The 12,731-nt window shown below is 40.3% G+C and overlaps 1 protein-coding gene across 1 annotated transcript; it reads right to left on the bottom strand.

Annotated features, from left to right (window-relative positions):
- Window positions 1-11,110, bottom strand: LOC130917990 (claudin-8-like). Its single transcript, XM_057839820.1, has 2 exons — window positions 10,842-11,110; window positions 1-2,572 (listed from the first exon to the last, which is right to left on the bottom strand). The coding sequence occupies exons 1-2, from the start codon at window positions 11,004-11,006 to the stop codon at window positions 1,796-1,798; spliced, it is 942 nt and encodes a 313-aa protein (XP_057695803.1). The 5' UTR covers window positions 11,007-11,110; the 3' UTR covers window positions 1-1,795.
- Window positions 11,111-12,731: the final 1,621 nt, after the last annotated feature.

The raw sequence follows: 12,731 nt of genomic DNA, 5'->3' as shown, positions 1-12,731 counted from the left end.
ATGACTCTCATACCTCTCCTTGCTAAGTTAATGGTACCTCGATGTGCGTTTGTGTGGAAATTTAGTTCACGAACAACGAGGAAAAAACTATTCACCTTCTCACCGAATCAAGTAAAACTCTTTACACGGCTATTAGAATTCCCCCAGTCCTGTAAATGGGTCAGTTGACTGAAGGACTGTTATTGTATGAGGGTCAAATAAAAAGGAAAAAGGAGGACTACGACGGCGGTCTGAAACCCGCGGCTCTCGGGCCACATGCGGCTCTTTAGTGCTGCTTCGGAGCTGGGTTTTTTTTGTTTGTTTTTTTTTATGGAAAAAGACAGGGGAGGGAAATATATTTTTTGTTTTAATAGGATTTCTAGGTGGACAAACATGACACAAACATTCTTTCAATTCATTAATATTGTAATGAAGTTAAACTTGTGGTGGCATCGTACAACAGAGTAGTCACGTGGTGCGCTATAGGATCCACTGCAGGGAAAATAAACATTTAATCATGAAGGCTAATTATGTATTTCTAGCCAACTTAGTCATTTTTATAGTAGGCTAATATAGCTAGTATTGATAATTATAAGGCTTGTACAAGGCTTTTATTTTTTTGCTGCTCCAGACATACTGTATCATTTTTTTTGGGGGGGGGGGGGGGGGGGGGGTCAAATATGGCTCTTTCAACAGTTTGGGTTGCCAACCCTGAGTCACTACGAGATGTAAGTTGTACTATTGCTACGAGAAAAAAAGTCGCATTATTACATAGGGTAACGTAGCTGTAATCAGCAACGCATTTTACATACATGTACCGTAGCTGAGAGCTATAACATTAGCCTAGCTAATGAAATATTTCAAGTATATCTTTGTTATGGTTCTTCTTGGGGGGAAAAAAATAATGAAAAAAAAAAAAAAATCGCCGTGGCACGACATGGTGTGGCTGTCCGACTCCGATGCAGCCCACCACCACAGTTTCAAAAAATCCTATGGTCAGAGACCCTCCCACCACAGTCTCCTAAAATCCTGTGGGAAACACTGTGTTACTATTATCTGTTCAGATTTGACAGCATTTGAATAACTTTTGAACAACATTTTTTTTAATGCGGTGTGTTTACATTGCATTTAAACAAATGTGAAAATCAGGATCAGATCTGGGTTCAAATCAGTTTGAGTTTCGTTTAGAATTCAGATGACAGTTGTCCAATTGTGTTCTGCTGTTAAATGAAATGGGTTTAACAAGTGTAGAAGATGTCCAATCCATTTGAAGTCTCCCACTTTAAACGGATTGGATGTCGAGCAGTGTCAATATCAGCCATTGAGTTACTTGTGGCACAAGACAGAACTCAACTAGAATGTTACGATTATCTGTTCAGATTTGACAGCATTTGAATAACTTTTGAAGAACATTTTTTTAATGTGGTGTGTTTACATTGCATTTACACAAATGTGAAAATCAGGATCTGATCTGGTTTTAAATCAGTTTGAGTTTCGTTTAGAATTCAGATGATAATTGTCTAATCGTGTTCTGCTGTGAATTGAGATTAGTTTTAGATTTTTTTTTAGGTTTTGTGGCGGTGATTGGATGTATATCACTGTTAATGACAGCAGTATCGTAGAATATCGTAGATTGACTTTCTGATCAGCGATAATTTTTGTATCGCCATATTGAGGTCATCGTGTGCCTCATATCGCATCGGGACGTTCGCAGTTCACACCCCCTTGAATATATCAGCAAATCAGTTCTTCTAGACTACGTACTGTCTTCAGACTTTTCAGTCCGTTTGTTAACAAAAGAATCCCGGTCTCTGCGCTAGTACTGGACCGGCGTGTAGGCTACAGACCCTGTCGGAGGTGCGGAGTAGGCAGGCTGGTAGTTGTATCCGGGCTGGTAGTTGGTGGGCGGTTGGTACGCCGATGCGGGTTGGTAGACGTACGAGCCGGGATTGTAGATGACCCTATCGTCCTGCTCCTGGGTTCTCGGGGCGTGGCGGCACAGCAGAATGCAGCCGGCGGCGAACAGCAACGCCGAAGTCACCCAGCCGATGTAGAGCGCCTCGCCCAGCTCCCTCCGCTGAGCGTCGATCAGCAACGGGTTGTAGAACTCCTGGATGATCCTGTGGCCCGTCCAGGAAACGGGGATGAGCGTGGTGACGCAACCCAGCAGGAAGAGGGCGCCGCCGGCCACCAGGACGATGTGCTTGGTGCGTTTGCGGTGGTCCACCACTTTGGTGCACTTCATGCCCACGGCAGAGGTGATGAGGGCGAAGCAGGTGATGGCGACGGAGGCGCACATGAGGCCGCGGGCCGCCTGCAGGTCGGGCGGCAGGAAGAGCAGCGAGTCGTAGACCTTACACTGCATCCTGATGTTAGCTTGCCGGTAGCAGTTCATCCACAGGCCCTCCCAGCGCGTCTCCATCACGATGATGTTCTCCTCGATGAAGGCCGTCACCCTCCACATGGGCAGGCCCGTCACGGCCGCCACGCCGATCAGACCGATGAAGCCGATGACCAGAGCCACCACCTCGCAGCAAATGGCGTACTTGCGCTTCCTCTTTTCGATTTTCTTCTTCTCTTCATATACCGAGTCCTTGGAGCGGAGGTGATTAGAGGAGACAAAAAAAAGTCAGTCGCATTACATTTCTCAAGTAAAGGTAATCATCCAAAAAGTAGTCCGTAAAAAAAATGCTCAAGTAATAAGCAACTGCATGTGTTAGGGTTCTAGCTCATAAAGTGGGGCAAATAAGTATTTAGTCAACCACTAATTGTGCAAGTTCTCCTACTTGAAAAGATTAGATAGGCCTGTAATTGTCAACATGGGTAAACCTCAACCATGAGAGACAGAATGTGGGAAAAAAACTGAAAATCACATTGTTTGATTTTTAAAGAATTTATTTCCAAATTAGAGTGGAAAATAAGTATTTGGTTACCTACAAACAAGCAAGATTTCTGGCTGTCACAGAGGTCTAACGTATTCTAACGAGGCTCCACTCATTACCTGTATTAATTGCACCTGTTTTAACTTATTATCGGTGTAAAAGACACCTGTCCACTGGCCAAGACCAAAGAGCCGTCGAAGGACACCAGAGACAAAATTGTAGACCTGCACCAGGCTGGGAAGACCGAATCTGCCATAGGTAAAATGCTTGGTGTAAAGAAATCAACTGTGGGAGCAATTATTAGAAAATGGAAGACATACAAGACCACTGATAATCTCCCTTGGTCTCACCCCGTGGCGTCAAAATGATAACAAGAATGGTGAGCAAAAATCCCAGAACCACGCGGGGGGACCTAGTGAATGACCTACAGAGAGCTGGGACCACAGTTACAAAGGCTACTATCAGTAACACAATGCGCCACCAGGGACTCAAATCCTGCACTGCCAGACGTGTCCCCCTGCTGAAGAAAGTACATGTCCAGGCCCGTCTGCGGTACGCTAAAGAGCATTTGGATGATCCAGAAGAGGACTGGGAGAATGTGTTATGGTCAGATAAAACCAAAATGGAACTTTTTGGTAGAAACACAGGTTCTCGTGTTTGGAGGAGAAAGAATACTGAATTGCATCCGAAGAACACCATACCCACTGTGAAGCATGGTGGTGGAAACATCATGCTTTGGGGCTGTTTTTCTGCAAAGAGACCAGGACGACAGATCTATGTAAAGTAAAGACTGAATGGGGCCATGTATTGAGAGATTTTGAGTGATAATCTCCTTCCGTCAGCAAGGGCATTGAAGATGAGACGTTGCTTGGTCTTTCAGCATGACAATGATCCCAAGCACACAGCCAGGGCATCAAAGGACTGGGCTCGTAAGAAGCATTTCAAGGTCTTGGAGTGGCTTAGCCAGTCTCCAGATCTCAACCCCATAGAAAATCTGTGGAGGGAGTTGAAAGTCCGCGTTGCCCAATGACAGCCCCAAAATATCACTGCTCTAGAAGAGATCTGCATGGAGGAATGGGCCAAAATACCAGCAAGAGTGTGTGAAAAGCTTGTGAAGAGTTACAGAAAACGTTTGGCCTCCGTTATTGCCAACAAAGTGTACGTAACAAAATATTGAGATGAACTTTTGGTATTGACCAAATACTTATTCTCCACCATGATTTGCAAATAAATTCTTTAAAAATCAAGCAATGTGATTTTCTGCTTTTTTTTTTCCACATTCTCCCTCATGGTTGAGGTTTACCCATGTTGACAATTACAGACCTCTCTAATATTTTCAAGTGGGAGAACTTGCACAATTAGTGGTTGACTAAATATTTATTTGCCCCACTGTACCTGTCATGTTTTGTCTATTTTTGTATGTCTTCCAGTTATTGTTGGTATTTCCGGGATTTTGTTTTGTTGATTTTGGTATGTGTTCACTTCCCTAGCATTACTTCCGGCCACTCCCTCACTTTGATCTCGCCCACCTGTGCAACTTGTTTAGCAGACCTGATCCTCATCATCTCTCCCCTAGTTAAACCCTGTCTGTGTTCAGATCACTGTGAGTTTGTTCGCCTTTCAGCAGCATATGAGCGGTTTTCCCCCACCTTGATTAACCGGATTCCTGCCACCTTTTTTGTCCCAAGTGCCCCAGCCTGTTTTCTGCCGTAGTTGTGTTTTCACCCTCAACCTGCCCTGGACCGCGACCCAGCTTTTCCGTGCCTGTAGCTCTGCCACTTGGAACCTCCATCTTGCAACATCTGCTGTGGCTTCTTGGCAAGAATCCACAATTTTTGTTCTCCTATTCTTGCCAATAAAATGATGAACTGTGCTTCGGTCCGGGAGTCTACATTTTTGGGTTTATTTGTCCCCTGGCCCTTGACAGTCTGATTTATTTCGAAAACTAGTTGAGGAGTTCAGAGTAGCCAAATATTGTACTTACAATGGTATGAAAAATTATCTGAACCTTTTAGAATTTCTCCCAGTTCTGCATAAAATCACCATCAAATGTGATCTGATCCTTGTCAAAATCACACAGATGAAAAAAACAGCGTCTGCTTTAACTAAAACCACTCAAAAATTTATAGGATTTATAAAATCACACAGATGAAAAAACGGCGTCTGCTTTAACTAAAACCACCCAAAAATGTATAGGATTTCGTATTTTAATGAGCATAGCATGCAAACAATGACAGAAGGGGGGAAAATAAGTACCGTATTTTTCTGACTTTAAGTCGTTTTTTTTTTCATAGTTTGGCAGGGGGTGCGACTTATACTCTGAAGCTACTTATGTGTGAAATTATTAACACATTATTATGTCATTTCACATTTTATTTTGGTGTTTTGGAGTGACACTGATGGTTTGGTAAACTTGTTAGCATGTTCTTTATGCTATAGTCATCTGAATAACACTTAATACTACAGATGTCCCGATCGATCGGGATCACGTCATTTTCAAAGTAATGGAATCGACAAAAAAATATCGGACATGCCCTTTTTTAATATACTGTATATATATTTTTTTAATTAAATCGTTTTCTAATTGTATTTAACGTTACAGACATAATATGTTACACTCATCCAGAGTCTTTAGTTTAGGCTTAAGGCAGGGTTATCATATTTATCCTGATAACTGCGGTAATTAATTTTTTAAAAAATGTATCACGTTAAAATATTTACCGCAATTAATGCATGCGCTGCACGACCCATTCACGCATTGACGCGCTCAATCTGTAATGGCGCCGTTTTACCTATGTAGAGAGATAAAAGGCAGCGTAAAATGAGTAGAGTGAACTTTGGCAGCCTTTGGAGCCTTTTTTTCTCTCCCTACGATTAGATATATCATGGGAAGCAATGTGGGGAAGCAAAGTAGCAATTGATCTTTGTCTTAACACCTTATGTTATTCCCCAACGCAGAGAAGATATATCAATTGGTAGCACTATGCACAGTCATGGTTCCACTTCCCATCATGCATTCGGGCATGGCTACAGTATCATTTACTGAAAGCTCAACAAATAAATTAGATGGCAATATTTAGTCACAATATACAAAGTCACAAGTCTTTCTATCCATGGATCCCTCTCACAATAAAAATGTTAATAATGTAAATGCCATCTTCAGGATTTATTGTCAAAATAAACAAATACAGTACTTATGTACTGTATGTTGAATGTATATATTCGTCCGAGTTTTATTCATTTTTTTCTTAATGCATTGCCAAAATGTATATGATCGGGAAAAATCATCGGGAATGATCGGAATTGAATCGGGAGCAAAAAAAAAAAATCGAATCGGGAAATATCGGGATCGGCAGATACTCAAACTAAAACGATCGGGATCGGATCGGGAGCAACAAAAAAAACATGATCGGAACAACCCTACTTAATACCTTTGTTATGTTAACATACCGGCCACGTTCGCATTTCGTTGTTCATGCATCATAACATTATCGTAACATTATCATAATGTAAACTTATTCAGCATGTGTTTGTCTATTGTATTTTTATTTTAAATTGCCTTTCAAGATGTCATATCTGTTCTATGTGTTGGATTTTATCAAGTAAATTTCCCCCCAAAATGCAACTTATACTCCGGTGCGACTTATATGTTTTTTTCCTCTTCGTTGGGCATTTTATGGCTGATGCAACTTATACTCGGGTGCGAATTATAGTCCGAAAAATACGGTAAGTGAATACTCTGCCTAAGGAGACTTAAACAGCAATTGAAACCAATTTTACCGAACGATTGAAGTCAGGTGTGTGCACCTAATCACTGATGAGTGGTTTCAAGCTGCCCTGCCCACTAATAAACAAACATCTGATAAGAAGTGTCTTGATGAAAGCATTGTCTGATGTGTATCATGGCTCGGTCAAAAGACTCGTCTGAAGACCTGCGATCAAGGATTGTTGATTTGTGTAAAGCTTGGACAGGATACAAAACCATCTCTAAAAGTCTAGATGTTCATCCAGCGACAAAGAAGTTATCTACAAATAGAGTTTGGCACTGTTGCTTCGCTCCCAAGGAGTGGCCGTCCACTGAAGATGACTCCAAGAGTTCAGCGCAGAATACTCAGAGAGGTCAAAAGAACAAGAGAGTGTCTGCTAAAGACTTACAGAAATCACTGGTACAGTCCAATCTCTCAACTATATGGCCAAGAATGGTGTTCATGGGAGGACTCTACGGAGGAAGCCACTGCTGTCTAAAAAAATGCTCATTTATGTTTGCATAAAGGTATTTGGACACTCCACAGACGTTTTGGCAAAATATTCTGTGGACTGATGAAACCAAAGTTGAATTGTTTGGGAGTAACACACAATGTCATGTGTAGAGGAAAAATGGAACAGCTCACCAACGTCAACACCTCCTCCCCACCGGAAGCCTGGTGGAGGGAGCGTCATGATTTGGGGCTGTTTTGCTGCCTCAGGGCCTGGACAACTTGCAATCATTTATGGAAGAATGAATTCAAACGTTTTTTAGGATGTTTTGCAGGAAAACCTGAGGCCGTCTGTCAGACAGTTGATGCTAAAAAGAGGATGGATGCTGCAACAAGCCAATGATCCGAAACACAGAAGTAAATCTACTTCAGAGTGGTTTCAGAAGAAAAAAAATACATGTTCTGGAGTGGCCAAGTCAAAGTCCAGAATTACACCCCATTGATATGCTGTGACCTTCAGACAGCGATTCATGCCAGACATCCAAGGAATCTGACAGCAGTTTTGTACAGAAGAATGGGCCATGATTAGTCCAAATCGATGTGCCAGACTGATCTGCATCTACAGGAAGCATCTGGTTGAAGTTATTGCTGCCAAAGTGCGGCGGGGGGGGCACAAAATATTAAATGTGATGGTTCACTTACTTATTTTTCCCCCTTCTGTCATTGGTTGTATACTATCCTCATTAAAATATGAAAAGCTATACATTTTTGGGTGGTTTAGTTAAAGCACTGTTTTTTTTCATCTGTGTGATTTTGACAAAGATCAGATCGCATTTGAATAGTGATTTAATGCTGAAATGGGAGAAATTCCAAAAGCTTCAGATACTTTTTTTACCACTGTTAGTAAGAGTAGCGTTACTATCAAGAAGTCTATCCAAAACCTTCACCCAAGTACAAGTAAAAATGTACTCTGTAAAAAGAAGTACTGAGTAACTGTAGCATTGCCCTAAAAAAAAATTCTCAAGCAACAGCAGTGTTATTATTCAAGTAAAAGTAGCAGAGGTGGGTAGAGTAGCCAAAAATGTACTCAAGTATGAGTTGTGCCACTTCAAAATAATATTACTCAAGTAAAAGTAGTCTTCCCAAAAAGGTACTCAAGTACAAGTAAAAAGTATCCAGTGAAATGAATACTCAAGTAAAGAGTAACATTGTGAGTGACTGCTTTTTTTTTTTTTTTTTTTAAAGAATAGTATTTTTTTTCTCAGCACAAAGTTATCTATATGAAATTTTATAGTGATACTGTACAATAACACATTAAAAATCACATAAAACCGAAGAAATCGCTAGATTCCGGCGAGAAAAAAAATGACAGAAATGCAGCATTATTTGTCCAAAGAGCATGAGTGCCCTCTAGTGGAGAAAATAGTTCCTAGCTTGAATATTGAATAGTTCTTTTGTAGTTACTACTATGACATTAAAAGGATCATATCTCCGGTTTCCGTGGTCAATTGCTGCCAAATAAAAACTAGGAGAGAGTTTTAAATCGGCGCTTTCGAGTAATGCTAAGGGCAGTGCTCTATGTCAAATACTTATTTTTTTGCGGTGCTTTAAAGAAGCCACGTGATTAAACAGGCTGGCGTGATCGTAGAATGGCAACCTTGCGTCTGATTAGTACCGTGTTTTTCTTTTTTTTTTTCTTCTTCTTTTTTATTTATTTATTTATTTATTTATTTTAGTTTATTTTTATTTATTTATTTTTTTTCCCCCGTGTTTTTCAACCGGTGTCACACTAGTGTGCCGTGAGAGATCATCAGGTGTGCTGCGAGAAATTATTCAATATCGCATTTTTTTTTACATCATCGGGAGGAGTTGCACTAGGAAGGAAGGAATAGATAGAAGGTTGCAGTCGTGTGCAGATGAGCGGACATTGCTTGTGTCGAGTTGTGTCGAGAAGAACTGCTTGGATTTCTAGCTATAAGCAACCTGGCTGTACGCGACAATGTGGACCCTTACATGTCTACTGTACATCATTTGATTACTCGTCAAGTGTCGATTTACTAGACAAAAGTGTCCTTTCCATTTCATCAATATGTGACGAACGTCAATCCTCCCCATGTTTTATTCCAACACATTGTCGAGGACCACAAGGTGGCTGATGGCTAGAAATCCTAGCAGCTCTTGAATGCGACACGAGCAGCCTTCCAACCGTCGCTTCAAAACAAGTTGGACTCGATGGACTATTTTGTTCACCTTTGTGAAAACACAGATAAACAGGCAACTTTTTTGATAAAAACTACAAAGATAAATAAATGAGAAAGCTCTCAAAGCCAGTTATCTTGTTGCTGAACTTGTTGCTAAATCCAAAAAGTCCCACACTGTGGCAGGGACATTAATACTATCTGCCTCCAAAGCCGTTGTCAGCGAGATGCTCGGCTCAGATGCGGTTAAAGACATTGCTAAAGTCTGATAATTCTGAGCTTTTCAAGCATAACTGCTAAATAAAACAAAAACAGAGAGAGACTGAGAGCTGTTGACGAAGATTCCTGTCAGGATATCGGCTCTGAGTTCATCTAAACAGGTTCAACTTTCACACGGAGTAAGTATAAATACGGACAAATTATTTTATAATTAAATATACAAACATGCCCTGCCTCAGAAAAGGTTGAAAAACACTGGATTAGTATAATGGAGTCATGTGATTATTGTTGTGACTTTTCATTGGTGAAATTAGTAGCGCTACTCTTGGCATCGCTGGCAAAAAAATAATAAAGCTACAATGCAGAATTTAGAGGAAAAATGTAAAAACTTGTATAGCCCAAAGTAATGGGTTTTTTTTTTCTTCACAAATCTACTCAAAAAATCAAAAGTATGGCTCAGTCAAACGACTCTTAGAAGTACATTTTTCTCAAAAAGTTACTCAAGTAAATGTAGCGGAGTACATGTAACATGTTACTACCCACCTCTCAGAGGTAGTTATCCAAAAAATTTACTCAAGTAAAAAAGTGCTTGGAGAAAAGAATACTCAAGTCATGAAAAACTGTAGAGCTGCCAAAAATTTACTCAAGTAAGAGTAGCGTTACATTAGAAATTACAAAAATAAAAGTAGCCGTCCGAAAAAATTCAAGTAGAAGTAAGAAAAAATACCCGAGTACTTTTTTATGAGTACTTTATTTTACTTGTACTTGAGTAAATTTTTTGGATGACTACTTTTCCTTGTACTTGAGGAATATCATTTTGAAGTAACAATAGTAGAGTAAATATTTTTGGGATACTCAACAGATACTCAAGTATTCTTTTCACTTAGTACTGTTTTTTACTTGAGTACATTTTTTTGGATGACTACTTTTCCTTGTACTTGAGGAATATCACTTTGAAGTAAGACTACTGGAGTACATTTTTTGGGGATACTCAACAGATACATGAGTATTCTTTTCACTTAGTACTGTTTTTTACTTGTACTTGAGTGAACCAACAGTAAAAAAAAAAAAAAAAAAAAGGACCCCAAATGCTGTCAATGGTCGGCAGTGAGTCCAATACTATGAAAAAAATCTATTTTATAGGGTTATTGACATTTACTTCAAGCAAAATGTAACTTTTTATGTTTTTACATTTTTTTCCCAATTTTTTTTTTTTTTTTAAATAAATATTTTTAATCAATTGTAGAAAAAAGTAACTGTAGTCCATCCCAAAGTAGCGTGGTGTGGTAAAACTGTTCTTTATAAATAGATTTTTCCCCAAAAGTTACACAAGTAAATGTAACGGAGTACAAGTAACGCATCACTACCTTGTAGTCGGTGTAGTCAGAGTACGGCGCCGTGTAAGGGGCCGTGTAGGGCGCCGTGTAGGGCGCCGTGTACCCCGTGGTGTTGGGCTGTTTCTCGTCGTAGTACGAGGCGGCGTAGGACTGCGGCGGCCTGCTGTAGCCGCTGTAAGCGGTGTAGGAGGCCATCTTCCAGCGACTCCTGAGATGTGTTTGAGGAGCGGAACAGGGCGAGGAGGTTATACACCCAGAAAAATGCTAACGACGTGCCTAGTCGTCCGGCTGGTTTAGCGGCCCTGGCGCTTCGGAAGCGGCCAATCGAAACCAAACATGGATGTGAAATCACTGGATTGAGGAAGACGCCTCCTTTTGTAAGCACAGATGCTTTGATGAACGATAATGAAACTGTCTAAAGGGTGAAGCGATCTGTTTTTTATAATCACCTTTTGACTCTCCAGGTTCCAAGCGCCTTGGTTTTTGTGAAAGAACTACAAGATGAACGACAAGTTAGAAGTCATCTCCTTGACAGAGGAGTTGAATATAAAGACAAAGTATTCAGGCCAAACAAAGGAAGAAAAAAATAAGACTTCCAGATTAAAGTTGGGAGTATTCGTACAGGGTACAAAAAATTACCAGAATGAAGTAATGTGTTGTAATTTTATGAGATGAAAGTTGCAGTTTTAGTAAAAGTATCTATTGAAAAAGTATCTGAACCTTTTGGAATTTCTCACATTTACGTGTCAAATCACCATCAAATCTGATCTTTGGCAAAATCACACAGATGAAAAAACAGTGCTTCAACTAAAACCACCCATTTAGAGGTTTTCATTAGGGCTGTCAAAGTTATCGTGTTAACGGGCGGTAATTAATTTTTAAAATTAATCATGTTAAAATATTTGACGCAATTAATGCACATGCCCCGCTCAAACAGACTAAAATGACAGTACAGTGTAATGTCGACTTGTTACTTGTTTTCAGTGTTGTCACAAATTACTTGAAAAAGTAATTTAATTACTGATTACTCCCCAAAAAAGTAATTCTGAGTCACGTGAGGGGGGGTGGGGGAGTGTAGAGCGAGTGAAAGGGCCCCTTCAGGGAACTCAGACACAAGGCTTTCACTGGCACTGTCGCACTTGTCGCTGCAACAGTGCAGTAAAGCTGTGTGTGCTAAATCTGTTGGCCCTCTGGGAGCCCTTGCTGGCTGGAGGCCCTAGGCAATTGCCTGGTTTGCCTAATGGGACGCGACGCCTCTGGTTAATCGATGGAGTTGATTTCAATCACCATTGACTTGCGCTAGCTCAGCCACTCCGGAGCCCTGAAACTAACAAATAGCTGACAAACTGCACGGAATTTGTCCAAATCAACTCCAACAGCTCATTAAACTCCAAGATTAAGCCTATTGTCAAAAATTCTGAATTTCCCCTTTAAAATAAAGACCTAGGCATTAAAATATTGTCTATAAAAATTGTAAAGCAATAAAACAAACAACAAAAACAAATGAAATGAACAAGAATCCTACAAAGTATTTCATAATACATGCAGTATAGGCCAAACGTTTGGAGACACCTTGTTGAGAGAAATGGTGGAGGAAATGTTTTGTATTCATAAATGTGTCCTCAGTTGATGTGGAAATAATGCTCCTATTGCTTGTTATTATTGACATATTAACTTTTCACCACAAGATGGCAGGATGGGACTTAATTGTCTAAAGTGCTATTTTTATTACTTCTTCTTGTTTGACTTTGATGACTTTGATTTTGTGGGATTGCCTGTGAAGACAGCAATGAGAGAGGATGTATCCGCATGTCAGTGGAAATTAAACACGCCAAGTTTTGGCTAAAAGACAACTTATTCTCCGTCAATTTTTCCTACGAATGCAAAGTTGAGCTGCAACCACCTCAACACACCTCAAGG

Source organism: Corythoichthys intestinalis, chromosome 6 (genome assembly GCF_030265065.1).
Source record: "Corythoichthys intestinalis isolate RoL2023-P3 chromosome 6, ASM3026506v1, whole genome shotgun sequence".
NCBI classification, from domain to species: Eukaryota; Metazoa; Chordata; class Actinopteri; order Syngnathiformes; family Syngnathidae; genus Corythoichthys; species Corythoichthys intestinalis.
The sequence above is the reverse complement of the archived record's forward strand: the minus strand, read 5'-3'. Positions and strand labels throughout refer to the sequence as shown.

What these genes read in the sequence shown, in the direction of transcription:
- LOC130917990 (XM_057839820.1), bottom strand. Translation starts at nt 11,006, where the DNA reads ATGGCCTCCTACACCGCTTACAGCGGCTACAGCAGGCCGCCGCAGTCC. An exon ending in CTGACTACACCGACTACAAG is followed by an intron (nt 2,573 to 10,841) that starts GTAGTGATGCGT and finishes CTCCGCTCCAAG; the next exon opens with GACTCGGTATATGAAGAGAA.